General features: G+C 45.7%; 1 protein-coding gene across 3 annotated transcripts in view; it reads left to right on the forward strand.

Moving 5' to 3' along the window:
- The window catches only part of TBC1D22A (TBC1 domain family member 22A), a 421,784-nt gene that overhangs the window by 96,390 nt on the left and 301,648 nt on the right, over positions 1-23,746 (forward strand). For all 3 annotated transcript variants that reach the window (XM_054469452.2, XM_054469457.2, XM_054469458.2), the window contains exon 5: positions 18,728-18,798. In XM_054469452.2, the coding sequence (XP_054325427.1) occupies positions 18,728-18,798 (71 nt within the window). The remainder of the gene's footprint in view (positions 1-18,727; positions 18,799-23,746) is intronic.

Raw genomic sequence — 23,746 nt, forward strand, 5'->3', positions numbered from 1 at the left:
GCGGTTAGTGGGTGTTACAGGGTGTGGGACAGAGGGAGAAGGTGCACATCAGCTTCCGCTTCCTTTGGGGGAGGCTCTGCTCATTCTGAGAACCTCTTTTGGTTTTTATTTGAAAACAGATAATAAATTAATGTTTTCTTTTAAGGTAGGGTCTAGCTCTGTTGCCCTGGTTAGTCTTGGCTCACTGTCTCTGCCTCCCAGGTTCAAGCCATTCTCCTATCTCAGCCTCCCGAGTAGCTGGGACTATGTGTGCACCACTATGCCTGGTTAATTCTTTTAGTTTTTGTAGAGACGGAGTTTCGCCCTCTTGCCCAGGTTGGTCTCAAACTCCTGGGCTCAAGCAATCCACTGTGTCTCGGCCTCCCGGAGTGCTGGGATTATAAAGTTAATTTTTAGAATTGTGTTTTATCTCACATAAAATGACTTAACAGTTAATTGTAGGACAGTTTGTAGAATAAAATGTGTCTCTGTTTTAATTTTTCATTCCTTTTAAAACATTCATCTTTTCAGGTTTTCAAAATCTAACAGTGTGGCCAGCGTCTAGCCCAGGTGGCCTCTCTGTGTGTTTTACCAGTGGCTTGCAGGTTTCTGTCCTCTGTGAGCAGCCCAGATGGCCGGAGACCCCAGGGGGCCCTCCCCTTTATTCAGAACTTGCAGGATTGTGGGAGTGGATGGCCTGGCTTCTCTTGTGGTTCTTGAATTTGTCTCTGAGGACATTGCATCCTCAGAGTCTGTCTCTCACTGGGGTGGCCACCTGGGCCAGCGGTGCCCATGTTCTACTGGCCAGAATTGCGCACCTCCCAGGAGAGGGAGGAGGGCGGCTGTTGCCCTCACCTCATGCCTCCCCCGCTCAGAACCCATGGACAAACTCAGAATTGTGTAACCTGGCCGCGCTGAGGCTCTGAGCAGTCGTCTTGGCCGTGGCTGACAGTGAGGCAGGAGGTGGGCTTCCTCAGCCCACTCTGCTTGTCTCTGGCTGTGGTCGGTGTTGACCCAGTTTGACTCTGACTTTTCACCTTATCCTAAGGATCCCATGAGAGCATGTCTGTAGAAGGCACAGAGCACAGTCCCTGGCCCTGTTTCTCCCTTCCTGTGCTTCCAGGAGGGACTGGGCATGTGGTGTCAGGACAGCGTCGTGGGGCCTCTGTATAGCCTCCTTGGCCTTGTGGCTTCAGAGAAGTGACTGAGCTCCCCTGGGCCCCAGTGATGACAGTCAGGTATTAATGAGTGAGTGTGAAGACTGGATGCAACGCGGTATGGAACCTGGCGCACAGTAGGTGCTCAGTGAATGGCAGCTTTTGTTCCCAGCTCCATGAGGTCTTCTTGCTCTTAGCACCCCCCAGGTGCCTGGCCCTCACGAAGTGCGTCCTCTGTAATTCTCGGGTATATGAAGCTAACAGTGGCCCAGGGAGGCTGTGGGCAGGAGAGGCTTGAATGGTTGCAGATGGAGGTGCTGGTGGTGCAATTGGGAGTGAGATGAGATTTGGAGATTTTCTCTTGCCAGGAGCCTTCCTCAACCCTCTCTTACTTCTGTTTTCAGGGCATGTATGCACTCTGTGGCTTGTCCAGAGCCTGCGACCTTGGTTGAAAGTGGCTCCCGAGGCCATTCTCCCAGTGAAGCACTTGCTTCCACTCAGCGCTGTTCAGCCCCGGGAGCCAGCCAGCGAGAGCGGGGCTGCGGGAATTGGCTGTTTGGAGACAGGATAGGAGGGCTGCAAGCTGAGGTCTGCAGGGGTGGGTGTAGGGGGTTTCCCATCCAAGGCCGCAGCCCAGAAGGGTGGTGGATTGCCTGCCTGTGGCCATACAGAAGCAGAGAGGAGGCTGTGGCAGGGCAGAGGCCCCACCCTGGGAGGTGCAGCTGAGAGGCCGGATGCTGGGGCTTTTTGGAATGGAGGGGGCCTCTGATTCTGGGGTGCAGGACTGGAGAGCATGGGAGGAAAGGGGACAGTCTCTTGAAGAGGCACCGTGGACCCGGTTTTAGAAATTTCTAAATTAAAATTTCTTTTTTAGAAATACTGCCTGTAGGTAGAGTGTCTCTGGTCCGTGGGCTTCCGAAGCATCTTGCCCAGATTTCTACCACTGCAGTTGCCATAGTCTGCGCAGGGTAAGCATGGCATGGCTGCCCCAGCAGGAGCTGCCCTCCTGGGGGAGAGGAGCAACTCTCACTTCTCTTTCTGTGGTCGCACTGGTCATGGGTTAGGTGCCCACACCAGGTTTATGGAGTGAACGCAACATGCGCCCCGTCCTCCCAGGGCCTTGAGTCTGTTGGGCACCCATGACAAGCAGCCAGGAGGTGGCTCTCCAGGTGGTCACTCTCCAAGACGATGAGAGGAGGAGCTGGAGGCTTCATGGAGGAGATGATGTTCCGAGGATGAGCAGGGCTTACCTCAGAGGAAGGGGGGAGAGGGGCAGGAGACGTACTGGTATGCCAGTAGTAGATTCGGAATGTCTCTTCCGATCAAGCACTGTATTGGTGACATAGGTGGTGCATACTAATTCCCAATTGACCAAGGGACGGAAGCCACCAGAGCAGTGAGCTCAGAGCCCTGCTCTCTTTGATCCTGTTTCTTTCAGGCTGGCTGGGTTCTGACTGGTCAGGATAAGTTGGTCTATGTGGTATCTCAGCAACTAGCCACGTCTAGTATTTAACCTTGTCATTTGATGCACTTTGTTGGTCATTGTGCTTATCCCAATTAGGATTTAATTAGAGCCCCATAATGGGGTTTTAAAAGTGTATTGGAAACCAAAGGGGTCATGTGGTATGGTTTTACACAAAAGCATTTCCGTCATTCAGGAGCCTCATTCAGCCCCCACGTCTCTGTCGGCTTTTGCCTTAAAATGTCCCCTTCCCCCAGCCAGGGCTGCACCTGCTTCTGGCCTGCATAGCTTTCTCAGACGCTCGCCCTCCGTGAAGAATGCCTCCCTCCATTCTTCTGTCTGCCGGCCTCATGGACATCTCTTATGTCCAGGGACATAGAGCTTCGTCTGCGAAGCCTTCTCTAGCTCAGCATCTAGCATTGTACAGAGGCCTCTCGACTTGTCCCTGGGCCCCCTCCTTGTGTTTATTCACTCAGGTAGCTGTTTGTCTCCCTGGGGTTCAGCACAGCACGTTGCCTAGTGGAGCGTTTGTCCAACACTTTTCCCGACATTCCTGATGCCTCCACGTGCATATTCCTTCCTATTTGTAACCAGAAGCTGCCTGAAATTACACACACACACACTCCAACTTTCAAATAAAAGAAGAAGTTAAAGCTAGAGAAGTTATTTTGAAAAACTCTGTTATGTTAATGATAGCAATTAAGGGTCAGGAAGCCTGGGCTCCCGTAACTCGAGAAAAGCTGCCAGGTAACAAGCATCCGTGGCTCTCTAATGGTCCTGCAGTGGAAGCAGAGACAGAGCAGCCACCATCCCTTGCTGCGGTTTGGGCTCCAGTGTCCTGCAAAAAGACACCTTCCAGAAGGCTCATTTAACTCTATCACATGATCAGGGAAAACCAGTTTCCCTCCTAGCTCTCTCTGTGGAAATGAAACCTTGTTGAAATCTGCCAAAGGCTGGAGAGGAAAAGAACAGACATATTTCTCAGGCCTGCTGTACTTTCCCCTCTGACATTCAGCCTTCCACACAAACAAATTGGTGAGGAGCACACAATTCAGTAGATAAATGATAAAAAAATCATCTTTTGGATTGGTGGTTTTCTTTTGCCCCCTATTTTCACCTGAGAAGAAACACAGCCTTTTCCAGAAAGTTAATTATTCCATTTTGAAAGCCTGAGGGTGATGGGGGTGTAGTCTGCTTCTGGGTGTACCTGCACTCTTTTGGGGACCTTATGGAGTGCTAGTGGTGTTCCCGAGGGATTACTGTGGGCAGCTCCTGGTTGGATTGATTCCCACCTCTGTTGCGGGACAGTGCCTGGCCCATACCGAGTTCATCCTGTGTGTTGGGTGCAGTGGCGTGACTGACCAAGTGAGTGAGTGAGGAACTCAGGCCTAAGGGTTTGCTGGTTCCCATTTGGGCTCTGCCATTTCTGGTTGCTATGAGCCTCCCATCACTGTGCTTGACTTTCACCTCCCAAGTCACCCAGCAAGACCTGTGGCATCTGTCCAAATACTGGTGGTGTTCTCACCAAACCCACACCAGGTCACACCTCTGAAATCTTTGCCTAACATCCATCTCCCAACCCCCATTGGCTCCTCAGCACCTGTGTGTATAAATCCAGGTGGTTGGCACCTGTTCCAGCCTCTCTGCAGGATCCAGGCCCTGCCTTCCTCTCCATTCTTATTTCTTGCAGGCACTCCCCCATCTCCACCCTCTGGATGGGTGCACCATGCTAAGCTCTTGCAGTGATGGGCAGATGTTTTATTGTTTCACACTCTGTGCTTGTTTGTGCTGCTTCCTCTCTAGCGGCAGCGTCCTTGACATATACCTTACTTGGTTAATTTTAGGTCAGATATTTATTTTACAAAGTCATCTATGTCCCTGGTTTTAAAAATGGAGTAGCGTAGGTTGAGCATCTATAATCCAAAAATCTAAAATCTGAAATGCTCCAAAGTCTGAAACTTTTTGAGCACTGATTTGACACCATAGGTAGAAAATTCTACACCTGATCTTATGTGAAATCACATGTGAACTCGTAGGTGCATAACACACAGTTTATCAGTATCCCCATGGGAAATGAGACCCTTCCAGCCCCTTCAGCTGTGATTTGTCTTGTCTGTGCACATCCAGATTCCCCTGCACAGGCATGTCCACAGGGGGTAATAAGAGCACACGTGTGCGTTGGACGCGCCAAGGGTCGGTTCCCCCTGATGCCCCCCATGGGGGAGGCCTGTGTGCATTACTCACTGTGGCTTTTTGCTTACTCTTTGTTCTGGGGCATAAAGATACTATTGAAAATGCAAAAAAAGACCTGTAGATACCCCTGTGAGTAACAATGATAAGAACAAGGAGCATTTATGTTTATCTGTAGCACAGAAAAGTCAGGCTGTTGGAAAAACTGGACTGTGGTATAAGTGAAACATCTTACAGAAGAGTGTGGTGTTGGAATGACCACCATATGGGACCTGAAGAAACAGAAGGAGAAACCGATGAAGTTCTGTGCCGAAATTGATGAATAGAAGTTAATGAAAAATTAAAAACCATAAAGCCAAAAAATAAAGATCTTTTAAAATTTTATTTTATTTTATCTATTTTTTGAGACGGAGTCTCGCTCTGTCACCCAGGCTGGAGTACAGTGGCGTAATCTTGGCTCACTGCAACCTCCTCCTCCTGGGTTCAAGCGATTCTCCTGCTTCAGCCTCCCGAGTAGCTGGGACTACAGGCGTGTGCCACCACGCTCGGCTAATTTTTGTATTTTAGTAGAGATGGAGTTTTACCATGTTGGGTCAGGCTGGTCTCGAACTCCTGACCTCAAGTGATCAGCCCACCTCAGCCTCCCAAAGTGCTGGGATTACAGGTGTGAGCCACCACTCCTGACCCCAAAAATGAAGATCTTGATTGGGTGTTGAGAGAATGAATCCATCAGCATCACACTGAACATCCACTTAATGATACACCTGTCAAGCAGCAAGCAAAGCTCTCTATCCATGAACTAAAAGTTAAAAAGAACTGTGACTCTTCAACAGGCTGGTTGCAGAAATTTAAGAATAGATATGGCATTACATTTTTAAAGGTTTGTGCCGATCATGAAGCGATGGAGAAATTCCTTAGTTTGCCAAGATCATCTCTAATGAGAAGCTGATGCCAGAACAAGTCTATAGTGCTGATGAACCATCATTGTTTTGGTGTTCTTGCCCCAGAAAGACACTGACAACAGCTGATGAGACAGCCCTTCAGGAATTCAGGATCCTAGGACAGAATCACTGTGCTGGGATGTGCTAATGCAGCAGGCATGCGGAAGCGTAAACTTGCTGTGATCCGCAAAAGCTTGTATCCTTGCTGTTTTCAAGGAGTGGATTTCTTACCAGTCCTTTATTATGCTAACAGAAAGGCATGGATCACCAAGGACATCTTTTCTGATTCTCTTCACAAACGTTTTGTATCCGTGGCTTGTGCTCATTGCAGGGAGGTTGGACTGGATGATGACTGCAGGATTTGTCATTTCACGACAGCTGTTCTGCTTATTCTCCAGCTGAAATTCTCAACAATAATAATGTTTATGCCATGCATTTCCCCCCAGATGTGACTTTATTAATTCAGCTACGTGACCAAGTATCTGTAGATCAATGAAGAATAGATATCAAAACACTTTCTTGGGCAGCATGTTAGCGGCAGTGAACAGAGGCGGCATGGGTTTGGAAGGTTGTCAAAAGATGTTTAGCACGAAGGCTGCTGTATATGCTGCTGCCAGCACTTGGAACACAGTGACAAAACAAACAGCTGTGCATGCCTGGCACAACCTTTGGGCTGTGACTCTGTGTTCAGTGATGATGATGAACCAAGTGGTGACTTTGAAGGATTCTGTGTGTCAAATGAGACAAAAATAATATCTGACCTCCTTACGTCTGTAAAAAAATATACCTTCAAGGTCCATCAGAAAGCTGGGAGAAGTGGATATCAAAGAAGCCTTCAACATCGATAAATGAGGTACCAGTTGTTAACCATTGGAAGAAGTGGATATCAAAGAAGTCCTCCACATCGATAAATGTGTTACCAGTTGTTAACCATCAGTAGATGTTGAAATAGCCAAAATGGTTTTGAGTCAAGGTAACTGTGATGATAGTGATGATGAAGATGATGACATTAACACTGTAGAAAAAGCACCTATAGATGACATGGCGAAAATGTGCGACAGGCTTACTGAAGGACTAGGGCAGCATGTGTTCACAGCAGAGCAAGAAATCACGTCAATTTACAAAATCAAAGAGACACTTAAAAGACAAAAACTGTTGCTAATAAGCAGATGACTCTAGAGGAAACATTTAAAAAAGCCACCCGGCAGAATGCCTTCTCATCCCTAGAGCACCCACTTCCCGGTCCCTCAACTGCTTCTGATGTTTCTTCTCACTGAGAAAACAAAAAGCAAAAAACCCACAGTGTCCAGGAACTTTTCAATGGAAACCCAGCACTGTAGATGGAGACTGGAAGCCGCCGTTGTTTGTTGCTGCCGTTGCTTTGCAGAGGATGTGAGTGTTCTGGGGAGGCTGCCGTGCCGCTTAGCTACTGTGAACGCAGTTTTTTCACTGTATTAATGGTAGGTCATATTTTTTTACTGTTAAGTATGTATGTGGGAATAGGTGTAAGAAAATGATTGCTTATTGGTAGCATGTAGAGTCAGGAATGATGATGATGCCAGACAACCACAGATGTCCTCACGAGTGGCTGAGATAGTGATACCTTGGCTTTTGGGAAGTTCAGTATACACACATTTTGTTTCACGGGCAAAATTATTTTAAAAAGGTATGAAATCACCTTGAGGCTATATGTGTAAAGTATATATGAACCATAAATGAATTTTGTGTTTAGACTTAGGTCTCATCTCCAAGATATCTCATTATATATATGCAAATATTCTAAAATCTGGAAAAAAGCCCAGAATTCGAACACTTGGGATCCCAAGCTTTTTGGATAAGGGAGACTTAACCGGCAGTATAAGATTCGTACTGGAAAGAGTAGTCCTCTGTCCCCACCCTTCCTCATCCCTGCCTTCCGTCTCTGAGGTGAGGCTGTCATTGTACCTCTTGGCTGTTGTTGCTGGTACTTGTCTTGATATTTCTAAATACTATGCTAATTTTGCAGATTTTTACGGTTTAGCCGTATTTATTAACTTTCTACTCTGAAGCAGAGGGTTTAACTCTCTTACCGTGCTTCTTCCTCTTCTCCTTCCCCATCCTCTCAGTTTAATTTTTGGTGACATTGGGATTCATTGTTTGTGATGTTGTAACTCTAACTCTGGTTCATGACTGAGTACCTGAGTACCTGTCACGTGTAACTTGTTTTATCCTAGAGTTGTTCATTTGCGGGGTGAGGTGGGGGAGCTCACTGTGTGGGTAGGAGTAGGTGGGGGTGCCCCTGTGTTCTGCTCCAACACAGCCCTTTCTGGGGGTTCTTTGCCCTCAGTTGGCCGCTCCGTGTTGGCGTCCCCTTGTCAGGCTGTTATCCGTGCTGCTGCGCTGCCTCCCACTCCCGTGTCTGCTGTCCATCTTTCAGATTTCTGCTGACATTTCTTGTCTGCCTCCTTTACACCCTTGTCCTTGTTTATGACATTATTCCTTTACTGCCCTGTTGCTGAGAGTTAGGGGGGAGTAGAGATAAATCTGTGCTTTGCTTAGCTTCAAGATGGCTCTCCAGCAGCAGCTCACGGAGAATCTTTCCTGATGTCCCCTTCTTCAGAGAAGAGACCACCCCTCCTCTGGTGACTCACTGTACCTTGCATTCCTTTCTCGCATAGTCCTGGTGAACAGTAATTTCACTGGATAGGTTTCTTCTTGCTATTTGACAGTGAGCCCCTTGAGGGAAGGAACTGGGTTTAATCACTCCCTTGGAGGCTAGTTCTGGGCCTGGTCCGTGGTGAGTGTTGATTGGCACCCGCCAATGGGATGGATTAATGTGTGGGTGGACTCGGCCTGGGGAGCGTCTCAGTGGCTTTGCCCAGAGGCAGCTTACACAGGAGGCATGCTCAGCAAGTGCCGGCCACATGGAGTTGATCTGTGAGGCTCCCCTGTGTGTGGCTTTAGGAACAGGACATATGTGTATTTTTGTAGAACCTCTTTGTGCTGGTGACACTCAGCGTTTAGCCTAGAACCATATGTAAGCCTAAGTGATTGCAGTGCACATGCATTTCTTACTATTGTTCAGTGTTTCTTCCAGATTTTATTATTACAAAAGGTTTTAAAAATCATAATTAAAGGCAGTTAATAAGAAATGAATCTTAAGAAAAAAAGACGCTTAAATGATGGGTTGATTTTTCTGTTATTCTTGGCTTTTCAGAAAAAAGATTCTTATAATTAGGAGTTCTTTGCATACACCATTTTGTGACAGATTTCTGGTTCAGTCTCAAATGTGATATTTTACATCCAATTAGAATGAATGAGTCCCAATTGCTTTATGGTTTGGGTTCACAGAGTGTGCTGAATAACTGCGTCTGTCAGCATAACAGAAGCGTGCTCCTGCATTTGTATATTATGTCACAGTTCATAAATGTTTCCCCATGTATTGTCTCTTTGTTCCTTGTAAAAATTATGTGGCTTAAGCAAGGCAGGTATTTTTATTTGTCCTGTGTTTCAGGGGAAGAAACTGAAGAGGGAGAGCCTCCAGATAGTCATTGGCCAAGCTGGTCCTTGAACCCAGGTGCACTGAACCCACAACCAGTGTTTGTTCCTGTACCCTCTCCTCTCTCTCTGCTCTCTTTAGAGTTAGCGCTTGGTAATTTCCTATTGAGAAGTAAAGCTTTCACAGTGCAGATGAGCATGAAATTGTGATTTTGGTGGTGTTTTCCTGAAAATATTCCAAAGTTTCAGTTTTCAGAAAGGAAATCCACTGTTGTAGAAGAAATGTTATTTATTTCTCATTCACTTAATCTCATTCATTTTCTACTTATATAAGTTTTTCTTACATTTTAGTTTTCTCTCTCAGAGCACTTAGGATTTTACTGCCTGACTGTGAAAATATAGACACAGAAAGCCGAAAGGAAAGCTGTCTTAGTCTGTTTCATGTTGCTCTAACAGAATACCACAGAGTGGATAATCTGTAAACAACAGAAATTCCATCTCTCCCAGTTTTGGAGGCTGGGAGGTCTCGCATCAAGGCGCCGGCATCTGGTGAAGGCTTGCTTGCTGTGTCGTCACATGGTCGAAGGCAAAGGGCAAAACGGGACAAAATCTGTGTGCTCATATGACAGAAGAGCAGAAGAGGGCAAATCTACTTTTGGGAGCCCTTTTATAATGACCTTAATCCAGTCATGAGGGTGGATTACTCATGACCTAAACACCTTCGCACAAGGCCACCTCCCAACACTGTTGCACCGGGGATTAACTTTCCAACACATGAATTTTTGGAGGGGACAAAAACATTCAAATCGTAACAAAAGCCAGACACACACGTTTTAAACATAAAGACGGGCAGTTGAAATAAAAGGGTAGAAAAAGATATGTCATGCAAGCTCTAATCACAAGAAAACGAATTTGCTTATAATTACATCGGGAAAAGTAGACCTCAAGACAAAGAGTTGTATTAGAGACAAAGAGGGATGTTTCATGATGATGAAAGGATCAATTCATTAAGTAGAGAGATGAGTCCTAAATGTGTATGTACCAGCTTTACAATGCATGAAGCAAACATTGACAGCAATAAAGAGAGAAATAAACAAGTTTACAATCCTAGGCAGAAAATTTAACAGCCCTCCGTGAGTCATTAATACAACAGGTAAATTAAAATGTTAGTAAAAGTATAGAAGATTAGAATAACATTATCAACCAGTGGGATCTAATTGATTTATGAAATACCGCATCTACTAACTGATAATGCACATCCTTTTCAAGGACATATGGCACATTCACCAAGTAGACTGTATGCTGTCCCCAGAAAGTTATAGTAAATATCAAAGGGTTGAAATACCACCAAATTCATCTGACCAAATGCTTTAAATTAAAAATCCATAACAACAAGATACACAGAAAATCCTCAGATATTTGGAAATTTACCTGCATACTTCTGAACAACCTATGGATCAAATAAATCACAAGGAAATTTTGAACTGAATGATAATGACAACATGTGTCAAAATTTGTGTGATGCAGCTAAAACAGTGCCTGGAGGAAAATTTATACTTTTAAATGCCTATATTAGAAAAGAATAAAGGTTTTGAATCAATATTCAAAGCTCTCATTTTAAGAAACTAGAAGAAGAACAAAAACCGAGTAAAAGAAGAGAAAAAATTTAAAGGTGAAAAATCAATAAACTGAAAAATGGATAAACAAGAAAAGAATCACTAAAATATAAAGTTTTTTTGAAGCGACCCTTGAAAAACCTCTAGTTAGACTAATGAACAGAAAAAAAGAGAAAAAACAAGTTACCAATATCAGAAATGAAAGAGGGGACATCACTACAGATACTACAGACATTAAACAGATAATAAGGGAATGTTATTCACAATTTTATGCCAATAAATTCATGAAATGGAGATATTTCTAGAAAGACACAACTTAAACTAATGCAAGAAGAAACGGAGACCTTTAATATCCTTATATTGATTAAAAAAATTAAATTTTTATACAAGAGCCTTCACGGAAGGAAAACATCAGTACCAGATGGCTTTGCTGGTGAACTGTATCAAACATTTAAAGTCTATCAAACATTTAAAGAAGAAATAATAGCAATCTTCCAGGAACGCTTTCAGAAAAGAGAGGAGGAGTAAACACTTCTCATTTTTTTAAGGTAACATAATCCTGATACCAAAATCTTACAAAGACATAATAAGAAAAGGGAACCTGAGACCAATATTTATGATGCATATAGATAAAAAATTCTTTAAAAATATATTAGCAAATTGACTTTTGCCTTAACCTATGCACCCATGAAGGAGTAACTGCCAAAAGAATTGCTCTCCTGTTATCAACAGCTAGAAAACTGGACCAGATAAGTGAAACAAGTGTTTTCAGATATTGGACAACAGGCAGTGCAGGGCTGTGACCCTGTGAGATAGGGGGTAAGTAAGGTGAACTTTATAAGGACTCAATTTGCAATTGAATGCAGTTGCCAAGCAGCAGCATAAGTGGGGGAACCCTAATGAAACAGGCAGCTTTGCTGAGTGTAGGAATTAGGAAAGAGTTTTCAGGAGGCCAAAACAGAATCATATATGGAGCAGAGTGTTGGAGAGGAGGGAATTGTATAGGGAGAGAACCCCAGATGTCTGCAAAGTCCCATCAAGTCCTTGGCTGAGTATTGATCTGCTCAGGAGTAGGGTGGGATTCTATGAGCTGGGGAAAGTCACCAGAAGGCAGTGAGTTGAATAATCCTAAGAGCGGTGGGAATCGAGTGTTGGAGAGACGGCACCTGCAGGAACCTGGTGAATGAGCCATATGAACCTGGAAGACACCATTCGTGTCCCACCAGCCCTCTCTATTGAATAGGATGAGATCACGCCAGCTGACAAAGGAGAAGTTTTTACAAGATCCAGTTCCAGTATCACAGTGGCAATAAATTGATACTTGAGATATCTGGCATTCAATAAAAAAGTAACTGGTATGCAATGGAACAGAAAAATATGACCCATAATCAGAAGAAAAATTAGTAATTAGAAACAGACTCATGGATCAATAATAAAATTCTGAACAACTCAATAAAATATGGGTAAAGGATTTCAACATACACCTCACAAAAAGTATAGGGATGGCCAGTAAACACTGAAAATCTCTTCAGTGCTCAACATCATGAATCATCATAAAATTGCTATGTAAAATCACAATCAGATACCATTTAACACTTACTAGAATGGCTAAAATAAAAAGACTGACAACGCTAAATTTTGGCCAAGATGTGGAACAATTCAAATGTTTATACATTGCTGGTGGGAAGTGTAAAATGGTGCAATCACTTTAAAGAACGTTATGGCAGATTTATTTTAATTAATTAATTTACTTATTTATTTTTAAGTTCAGGGATACATGTGCAGGATGTGCAGGTTTGTTACATAGGTAAAATGTGTCATGGGGGTTTGTTGTACAGATTCTTTCATCATCCAGGTATTAAGCCCAGGATCCATTAGTTGCTTTTCCTGATCCTCTCCCTCCTCCCATCCTCCGCCCTCCAGTAGGCCTCACAACGTGTGGTATTTGGTTTTCTGTTCCTGCGTTAGTTTGGTAAGGATAATGACCTCCAGCTCCATCCATGTCCCTGCAAAGGACATAATCTTGTTCTTTTTTTTTTTTTTTTTTGAGACAGAGTCTCGCTCTGTCACCCAGGCTGCAGTGGTGCAGTGGTGCAGTGGCATGATCTCAGCTCACTACAAGCTCCACCTCCCGGGTTCACACCATTCTCCTGCCTCAGCCTCCTGAGTAGCTGGGATTACAGGTGCCCACCACCATGCGCAGCTAATTTTGTTTTTTTTTTTTGTATTTTTAGTAGAGATGGGGTTTCACCATGTTAGCCAGGTTGGTCTCAATCTCCTGACCTCGTGATCAGCCTGCCTCGGCCTCCCAAAGTGCTGGGATTACAGGCGTGAGCCACCGTGCCTGGCCAATCTTGTTTCTTTTTATGGCTGCATAGTATTCCATGGTGTATATGTATCACATTTTCTTTATGGAGTCTCTCATTGATGGGCATTTAGGTTGATTCCATGTCTTTGCTATAGTGAATAGTGCTGCAATGAATATAGGTGCACATGTGTCTTTGTAATAGGACGATTTATATTATTTTGGGTATATACCCAGTAATGAGATTGCTGGGTCAAATGGTATTTCTGTCTCTAGGTCTTTGAGGAATTGCTACACTGTCTTCCATGATGTTTGATATAATTTACACTCCCACCAACAGTGTAAAGGTGTTCCTTTTTCTCCATAACCTCACCACCATTAATAATCATGATTCTGACTAATATGAGATGGTATCTCATTGTGGTTTTGATTTGCATTTCTCTAACATCAGTGATGTTGAGCTTTTTTTCATGTTTGTTTGGCTACAGGTATGTCTTTTTTTTTTTGAGACAGAGTCTTACTCTGCACCCAGGCTGGAGTGCAGTGGTGCAGTCTTGGCTCACTGTGACCTCCACCTCTTGGGTTCAAGTGATTCTCCTGCCTTAGCCTCCCAAGTAGCTGGGATTACAGGTGCACGCCACCACGCCTGGCTAATTTTTCTATTTTTCGTAGAGACGAGATTTCACCATGTTGCCTAGGCTGGTCTCGAATTCCTCACCTCAAATGATCTGCCCGCCTTGGCCTCCCAAAGTGCTGGGATTACAGGCGTGAGCCACTGTGCCTGGCCTTTTGAAAAGTGTCTGTTGATGTCCTTTGCCCCCTTTTTAATGGGGTTGTTTTTTTCTTGTAAATTTAAGTTGCTTATAGATGCTGGATGTCAGATCTTTGTCAGGTGCATAGATTGCAAAAAGGCAGTTTTTAAATAAAGGGAGATGTACATCTGCCCTATGACCCAGCAGTTCCACTCCTTCATACCTGCCTAGGAGAAATGGAGACATACACCCACAAAATGTACATCCACAAGAGTGTTCATCGCAGCCTATTTATGGTAAAAATCAGTAACAAACACAGAAGTCTAAGAATGGGTGAATGTGTAAACAAGTTGTGGTATATTCTTAGAATACTTTTACTGCTTGTAAAGAATGAACTACTGGTACTGGCAACATGTGTGACTTTTACAAACACATTCTGAGCAAAAGAAATAGGACACAAAGGATATATACTGTCTGTACTGTTTATATGAATTGCAAGAACAGGCAAGTCCCGTCTATGGTGATAGATACCAGAAGGCAGTTAACTTGGAGTGGGGGCCAAGAACGACTAGAAAAGGGCAATAGACATGTTCCGTGTCTTGTCTGAGGGCAGCAATCCTTTTTTTTTTTTCGTTTTTTTTGAGACAGAGTCTGTCACCCAGACTGCAGTGCAGTGGCGTGATCTCGGCTCACTGCAACCTCGGCCTCCCAGGTTCAAGTGATTCTCCTGTCTTAGCCTCCCCAGTAGCTGGGACTACAGGCGCCAGCCATGATGCTTGGCTAATTTTTGTATTTTTAGTAGAGATGGGGTTTCACCATGTTGGCCAGGCTAGTCTTGAGCTTCTGACCTCAGTGATCTACCCGCCTTGGCCTCCGAAAGTGCTGGGATTACAGGTGTGAGCCACTGGGCCTGGCCTAGCAATATGCTTATTATATGTAAATTATACTTTGATTTCAAAATATCACACCCCTCCAACAAACAAACAAATCTCTAAAAGGGAGGAGGAAAGGATGGAGCATTCTGTCCAGCACTTAACTGGAGACAAAAAGCCAAGTGGTGGAGTCCGACTTCAGGAGCACATACATTACTTCTAGAGACAAGGCTGGTGCTCATGACACCCCCTTTCGTTGGCGCTCACAGAAGAGATGAGTGAGGACTGTAGTTGTCAGGAAGGCATTTTAGATGTGGCAGATCTTGCGATGGGCCGTGAGAGCTGCATGGAATTTGACAAATCAGAGATTAAAGTGTCGATGTCACAGAAACTTTGTAGTTTTGTGGAAACACCGTAGGGCGTACAGTGGAAAGTAAGTCTTCTACCATCCTTGACTCCATTCTGGGAACCCCTTCCCAGATTCTGCCCGTGCTTTCAGATTCTCGTATGTGCCTACAGAAATAATCATTGTATCTACAGATTGTTTTGTATTGTTCCCTTTTCACTTCATAATTTAGATAAACTTACTTTATATCTGCACAAAAAGACAGACATTCTTTTCTATGGCAACAGTGTATTCTATTACAAAGACACATGCGCATACAAAGACCTAGCAATCTCATTACTGGGTATATACCCAAAATAATATAAATCGTTCTATTACAGAGAACATTTTTGAATGTTCCTGTATTTGGCCATCTTGCTTATCTCAGAACTCTGTTTCCTGCCATTCTCTCGGTTCTGCCTCTGTCTCTGTTGGCGTCATTCCTCAGGCTGGTTGGGTGCAGATGGTTGCAGCAGTACTGACCCCCACATCTGACCCTGGTAGCTTTCAGGGAAGGAGGAGTGGGTTGCCTCCAGGAACTTCCCAAGAGCCAGGTGGAGTGTTCCCCGAAGTCCTCAGCTGTCTGTGCTCAGTGGCTTAAATAGGCGCCTAGGCCCATTGCTGACTCAGCCATTGGTGAGGTGTGGCCTAGTTCTGCGGGGCTCCAACTAGGCCCACCTGTGGGTTCAGCTACCTCTGGCCTGACTCCCCACCCCCAGGGCTGCTGCAGGGAAGTGTGGTTACTTTGCACATCTGGGATTCTGCTAGAAAGATGTACCAAACACCTATGAGGATGGTCATGTGGCTTCCCTGTTGACCCCATTCAGCATGTCGGTAAAGCTACAAGATTTCCTGACGTTGAACCGTCTCTCCTTCATTCTTTACCTGTATTATTCTTTGAATATCCTGCTGCTGTGCTTTGATCTACTAAGATTTTATTTTGGATCTTTTTATCTGTATTCAGAAGAGAGATTTGTCTGTGCTACAAAAGTCTTTTTAAGAATGGAAGGGATGTAGTGGAAAGACCCTGGTATTGAAGGTTGCTTAGTTCCTATGTGACCTTGGTCAAGTCACTTAACCTCTCTGAGGCTATTTCTTTCATATACAATAGTGATCCCCCAGCCCTAAGTAACACAAGCTTGTTTTGAGGATCAAATAAGATAATATGTATGAAAGCTCTCTTTTAACACCAAAGCTTGAGCAGAGTTTGAGCCTTGTCTCATTATGTATATTCAGGATTTTTGAATTTTTGTGAATTTCTTCCAGTGAGGAGAGAGGTTCAGAGAACATTAACAAATGAGTTTCCTCTCAGCTTTTTCTCATAAACCATAATCAGAAAATCAGAGTTATGCCGAGGGAGAGACACTGGGAACATGGTTGGTAAACATTACATTATTGGTGTTCAGATATGAGGTTCCTGCTTTTCATAATATCCTTAGGGTACTGGGGAAGATTTGATATTTTCTGAGATTGCTGTAAAATGCAAGTTATTGCCGCGACTATTGCCCAATTATTCTGTACTTATTTTACTTAGACTTTAGTAATTGGAAAAAGATTAGGTGTCAGGACTTTGTATTTTGTTGATTATATTAGTAAAGTCTTCTCTTTAATCATTTCTTTTATTCCTGTTATTAATCATTAGCTCCAAGCTGTTAGGAAAACAACCTAATGGTAGATTCCTAACTTAAAGGAAAGAAATAATTACTTGAGTTTCTGTGGGATTGGACAAGTGTTGCTATACCTAGACATTGAAATGGATTCTCTTGCCATTTGGGGCGTGGAAATGAGACACTCAAGGAGACTCGGAAGGTCGATGGAATGCAGGGCCCACATCCTTACCCCTCTGCCCCGATGCTTGTCCTTCCCTGCCCTTGGAGGTGCTGGAGCTTGCTCCAGGACCCCTCTGCCTCTGGCCAGCCCCTCCCCGCTCGTGATTTTTTTCTACTTGTAGGTATTTATAAAGCCTCATTGACTTGTATTAGACTACCTTGAAGACTTTGTTGTCTGTGTAGAATATGGCTACATCCTTAATTAATGGTGTATAAAGACAAGCTTATCTCTATGAAACAATTTCTTTCAAAACTGGTATCGAGAAAAACCACATCATATATGTATGCTTAAATAGCATATGGAAAGTTGAGATGGATGAAAGAAAGGAAAACCAATTAACATGATCAGGTTGGGGAAAGAGCCTTCCGGAGAGAGTAGGGGGAAGGAAGAGAGAAGGAGGTGGGAGGGAGAGAAAGAAGGAGGTGGGAGGGAGGGAGAGAAGGAGGTGGGAGGGAGGGAGAGAAGGAGGTGGGAGGGAGGGAGAGAAAGAGGTGGGAGGGAGGGAAAGAAGGAGGTGGGAGGGGGAGAAAGGAGGTAGGAGGGGGAGAAGGAAGGAGGTGGGAAGGGGAGAGAGAAGGAGGTGGGAGGGAGGGAGAGAAGGAGGTGGGAGGGAGGGAGAGGAGGAGGTGGGAGGGAGGGAGAGGAGGAGATGGGAGGGAGGGAGAGAAAAGGAGGTGGGAGGAAGAGAGAGAAGGAGGTGGGAGGGAGGCAGAGAAGGAGGTGGGAAGGAGGGAGAGAAAAGGAGGTGGGAGGGGGGAGAGAAGGAGGTGGGAGCGGGGAGAGAAGGAAGTGGGAGGGGGGAGAGAAGGAGGTGGGAGGGGGGAGAGAAGGAGGTGGGAGGGAGGGAGAGAAGGAGGTGGGAGGGAGGGAGAGAAGGAGGTGGGAGGGAGGGAGAGAAGGAGGTGGGAGGGAGGGAGAGAAGGTGGTGGGAGGGAGGGAGAGAAGGAGGTGGGAGGGAGGGAGAGAAGGAGGTGGGAGGGGGAGAGAGAAGGTGGTGGGAGGGGGAGAGAGAAGGAGGTGGGAGGGGGAGAGAAGGAGGTGGGAGGGGGAGAGAGAAGGAGGTGGGGGGGGAGAGAGAAGGAGGTAGGGGGGGAGAGAGAAGGAGGTGGGGGGGAGAGAGAAGGAGGTGGGATGGGGGAGAGAAGGAGGTGGGAGTGGGGAGAGAAGGAGGTGGGGGGGAGAGAAGGAGGTTGGGGGGAGAGAAGGAGGTGGGAGGGGGAGAGGAGGAGGTGCAGGGGGAGAGGAGGAGGTGGGAGGGAGAGAGAGAAGGAGATGGGGGGAGAGAAGGAGGTGGGAGGGGGGAGAGAAGGAGGTGGGAGGGAGGGAGAAAAGGAGGTGGGAGTGGGGGAGAGAAGGAGGTGGGAGGGAGGGAGAGAAGGAGGTGGGAGGGGGGAGAGAAGGAGGTGGGATGGGAGGAGAGAAGGAGGTGGGAGGGAAGGAGGCCAGTGTACTCTGGACTTCTCTGGTTGAAGGAGGAAGGGGTCATGGGGCCTCGCGTGTTCCAGGGTAGCTTCAGGGACACCGGGGATGCCTTTTGCAAACATGTACTCTCGGATTCTGTTGTAAACAGGTAACCTGTAGCTTGGTTTGAATAGAATGGTCACTTACCTTCTCTCAGATATTGAAATCAATCGTATCTGAAATGTTGATCATTTAGTTTAATTTGTTTATGGGGCTCCTTGCCTCCTAATAAAACAGGTGGAATGTGTTAAAGCACTGGGGAGGTTTGCTAACCTTTTTCCTTGTCTCTTTTTTCAACAGAGGAATTACGGAAGTTGAGCTGGTCCGGAATCCCTAAGCCAGTGCGTCCAATGACGTGGAAGCTCCTCTCAGTAAGTCCCACCGCACCGCCCATCAGCACCTCCTTTGTGTGCACAGGGACTGCGGGTGTCTGGCCTGAGTAGGGCCTGACAGCCACAGTCCATGGGTTTGCTCTGGCTTTGTTGCAGTGATAAAGGCCTTTGCTGTGGCTAAGCTGACATTTTCTATTCTTTGCTTAATTTTAAGCTTGGTTTGACAGGGCTGGCAGAAAACAAGGATAGGTAATTATGACAACTGTATTTTTTCCTCAGATTTTATTAGAAAATCTTTCTATGTTCCAGCCTGTGATATAGAAAGGTTTCAGCATAGATGGTTGTTTCAACTCCGAGGAGTTGAAACAGGGAAATATGTTTTAAATTTGTTTCAGATATGCTGAAAACAAGGACATATATTTGACCAAGTTTTTTTTTTTTTTGTAAGTATTAGTAGTGTTGTTAGGAAAAGAAAAAACATGGATGAGAGAAGTGGTTTGTGTTTCTGTGGTGGAGTGTGGAGTTCTGGCTGCCTCAGCTCTGGCGCTGAGCTGCCGGTCTGGAAGTCCTTGGGGAAAGGTTGGGGTAGGCGGTGGTGACCGTCAGCATGCTGTCGTACACTTAGCTCAGGCTTACCATTGGAAGTGAGTTTGGCCCTGCCCACCATTTCAGAATTGTTTATAGACAGTTTTCGTCTCTTTTCCTTTTTCATTATTTTTGGAGATAAGTCAATAGGGAGCTCTAAGTGTTTACTCTAAATTGGATCTGACTTTTCGTATTTAAAAGGCTCTTTCTGGCTAATGAGTCTTAATAAATTTGCAACTTAGTACCTCTTGTACCTTAATACCTTAGTACCTTAATACCTTGTACCTTAATACCTTAGTACCTTAATAAAATTGCAGCTTAGTACCTTAGTAATCCTAAATGCAGATGCAGCTCTGAACAGCGAATATTTTTTGATTAAATATTTTCTTGCAATTAAAATTAGACTTGCTGCCATTGCTTATGTTTTTGTTTTGTGCTTTTTAATTTTAACCTAGTTTTCTAGTTTATGTCCAGTTTTCTAAATGTCCTCTAAGATAGGTTACAGACTTCTCAGGTTGGTTTGTAGGAAGTTTTGATGAAAACACTGAATTGCAGTTTTCTATTTATTAAGGATGTGCTGTGTCCAGGGGGAAAGTCTCACGTGAGTTATTTTATACTGTTCTTTCTCCTCTAATTCTCAGCCTCTGCGGGTTGTGGTTCTGCTTCCCTAATGTGTGTAGCACAGGGGTTGATGTGGAAATGGACACTCTGGTTTCAGTGGACAGAGGAGCAGAAGGGGAGGTGACAGACAGCCCCAATCTGCTGGTTGTGGACAGGAGGGTAGGGTGGGTGTAGGTGGAGTCTGAGCCAGGAATCCTGGCGAGGCGAGTGAGAATGTGAACCCGGGAGATCTGAGATGGTCTCAGTTGATTTAGAAAGTTTATTTTGCCAAGGTTGAGGGCGTCCTAGCGATGCAGCCTTAGGAGATCCTGACGACACGTGCCCAAGGTGGTCAGGGCACATCTTGGTTTTATACACTTAGGGAGACATGAGACATCCATCAGTACATGTAAGAAGCTGCGAGGGAGCTTCCAGGTCACAGATAGGTGATACACGAATGGTTACATTCTTTTGAGTTTCTGATTAGCTTTTCCAAAGGAGGCAAATCCGATGTGACCTTTCCAAAGGAGGCAAATCCGATGTGCATCTGTCTCAGTGAGCAGAGGAGTGACTTTGAATAGAATGGGAGGCAGGTTTGCCCTAAGCAGTTTCTAGCTTGAGTTTCTTATAGTGATCTTGGGGGCCCAAGTATTTTCTTTTCACAGGAGAAAGCCTGAGCATTCTCAGAGCAGTGACCTATGAAAGGACAGGCACGTGTCATCCTTTAACCATCATTGCTTGCAGGGGCCTTTGCTTGGGAGACGGAGATGAATTAGACACTAGCCTGCCATTAGGAGGAGGTCGGGTGCTGCAGACTTGTGGTGGGACAGTGGTGGTGGAGGCTGGACTGCATACTGTAGGATGGACAGGACACAAGTATGAATCGGGGTGGAGGAGTAGCACAGCGTGGAGGCAGTTTAGTGCTGAGGGTCAGCTTCTGCTAAGAGGGGACTTCACACCTGGGATGCGCAAGGCCATGGCAGGCAGGGACGGAGGGGAGGGTGTGGAGACTTGCAGTCACAAGGGATAGGGATGAACGTGGTGGTTCTTGGCCCTCTCAGGGCTTGGATTGATGATGAGTAGAAAATAAATGTTAGGTCAGGGAGCAAAGCTTGTCATTGCAAATGTGGGGTGCTAAGAAAGGGTTCATGAGGATGCCAAGTAAGGCTTCTTGGGGAAGGTGGCATCTTACGTGGCATCTCAAAAGTGTTGTTAGTGTTCTCTCTGCTAGTGGGAAGTGGGGAGGCCATGAGAGCTGGGGTATGCAGTAGGGGTGGGACAAGCAGGAACACAGGCTGGGGTAGAGGGGCCCAAGAGGAGGCCAGGTGACAGCCGCCCTACTGCCCTCCCTACCACCCCATTGCTTGGGTTTTATTCTGAAGGATGAAACTGGGAGCGGTGAGCCTGTGTTTCTGGAAGAGTAAAGCCTTGAAAGAGTCGTTGGTTGGTTCATTCATTCATTCATCCATTCATTCATCCATTGGCATTTATTGAGCACTTTGTGTTTTAGGCACTGTGTCAGGTGCTGGGAAATAGCAGGCAGGGAAGAAGACCAAGTCGTCCCCCTGGGGCCTGCAGAACAGCTAGTAGAAGGCCTGCCTTTTTCTCTTGCCCCCTCCAACCCCGACAGACCTAGGCTACGTGGAGACATAGCCCATTCTCTCAGGATCTTATTCCTGTGCTCCCAGTGCGCTGCTGCCCTGTGTCTGTCCAGTGCGCTGCTGCCCTGTGTCTGTCCCTTACTGAGTGCTTGCCCTGTGTCGGACCATGCATTCAGAGATTCTTGTGGACAGGCGTGTGGGCAGGCAACTCAGGGACCAGGCTGTTCTCGCCCAGTGTCTGGCTCGTAGGAGCAGTGCTGGTTGTAAGGGGAGGCTGCTTCTGGCAGGCTCTTGGGAGGGGCTAGAGCTGGGACAGGAAGAACTGGGAAGGGACAGATAAGGGAGTTGAGGGGCCAAAGACTACAGGGGTGGGGTAAGAGGACTCTGGCAGCTAGAGTAGGGAGCAAGCGTTGGTTCTTTTTCTGGGAACAAGTGCTCACTGTGCATTTGCCACGCTCCATGCCCTGTGTTGGCGAGCACTGATGCCATCCAGCTCCCCAGGCAGTCATGCTGCACCATGGCTCTGGGCCTTCTGTAAGAGGACAGATCTGGGGAGCACAGTGCACGATGCCAGTCACCCATCCCTGAGTCAGCATGTGCTGCTCACACATCTGCCCTCAGCCAGGCCCTCTGCAGGTGCTGGGGTTACAAGAACCTCTGGGACAATGGTGGGGACTGGGAACTCAGCAGGGAAGGGGTCTCCCCAATCAAGGATGCCTCTTTATCATTCCCTGAGTCCCAAGGTTTAAACCTGGCTTCCCATTCAACTCTTCTGGGAGCTTTTCCCGGTCCTTGTGTCCGGGCCCATGAAGCAAATTGGAATCTCTAGGGTGGACTCAGGCATCAGGGTGTTGACTGACTCCAGCATTGCTGTGAACCAGGCAGTCCACAGAGTGCCTACCCTGTGGCTAGGCGGGGGATGGGAGGCCAGGGTGTGGGAGGTTCAGGCCTGCCCTCTTCACATGTGGGTTTCCATTCTGGTCGCATGTTAGTATCACCTGGGGAGCTCAGGAAATACTGTTACCTCGGTTCTTGGGGGTTCTCACATGTGCCCAGGGCTGGAGACGGCGGCTCTAGGACACTCAGGCTCCAGTGGGGCAGGGTGGGGCATACATGAGCCACCTGGGAAGCAGGTCGTTGAAAGTCATGCGCTATGCCCGCCGCTGCAGGCAGCACACACCTGGGCTGAGGTACCTGGGCAGGAGAGCTGGCCTGGGGCATTGGAGGGCTCGCGTTGGAGGAGAGAGGCTGAGTGAGACTCGCTGAGAGCCATGAGCTTGTCGTCTGGGAGGGCTCGGGTGAGTAGGTACGATAGGAGGGATTTATTCCAGTCCATGAGTCCTTCCAGGATCCAGAGGTTAACAGTTACGCCCAGAATTGAGAATTTATCATTTGTTCAGCTTAAAAAGGCAGATAACCAAAGCTGTGCTTGAGTGGGAACCTATTTCAGGGTCTGGCAAACTGATGACTCTTTTTCATTGTGTTTATGATTTGTCATTAACATGATTCTAGTAGCCTTATTTTTAATTGACGAGTGGGCAGTTCCACTTCAGTGAAGAAGGACGAGAAACATGACTTGTCATTTGTGAAAAACTAATATCTAATCTAGAACATACCATTAAGCCACAAGTAATACTACTTAATGTTTACATTTTATGCAAGCAAGGTAGTAACTTTTTTAAAATTACTGCTAAACAGAGTCATATTTCTGGCTCTTTTTAAAATAAGTATTTCAGAAACATGGCACAAAAACGAATTAAACATTGAACATTTGCATTAGTGAGTCTAATGGTTAAAAATGATGAGTGAAACTCCAGTATTATCTTTCTTTTTGCAGTATATTGAGGTAGGTTTGCATATGAACACAGTGGGAGGGAACAGTTTGATTTTTGTGTCACCGGGACAATTTAGATATAAGTATATGCATGCATTGTTGTACATTTATGATTAGTGTTTTCATAGCGTGCTAATACAGCAATTAAGTTTTCTGTAGTTCTGTCATTTAAAATTCATTGCATACTTGAATGTATTTCATTTGCATAATTTCTAGTCTTGCTTAATTATTGAAAGGCCTCAACTTGCATATGTGTGTTTTCCTTTAGGGATGGGAGTGTCAGGAGCACGTGTAGGGTTTTTATTGCCTGCGTTCCGATGATGATGTACTTGCCTTTTAGAATTTGTGTTTCAAGTGAAGTTTACAT

The sequence above is a fragment of the Pongo pygmaeus genome, chromosome 23 (genome assembly GCF_028885625.2).
Source record: "Pongo pygmaeus isolate AG05252 chromosome 23, NHGRI_mPonPyg2-v2.0_pri, whole genome shotgun sequence".
Classification (NCBI taxonomy): domain Eukaryota; kingdom Metazoa; phylum Chordata; class Mammalia; order Primates; family Hominidae; genus Pongo; species Pongo pygmaeus.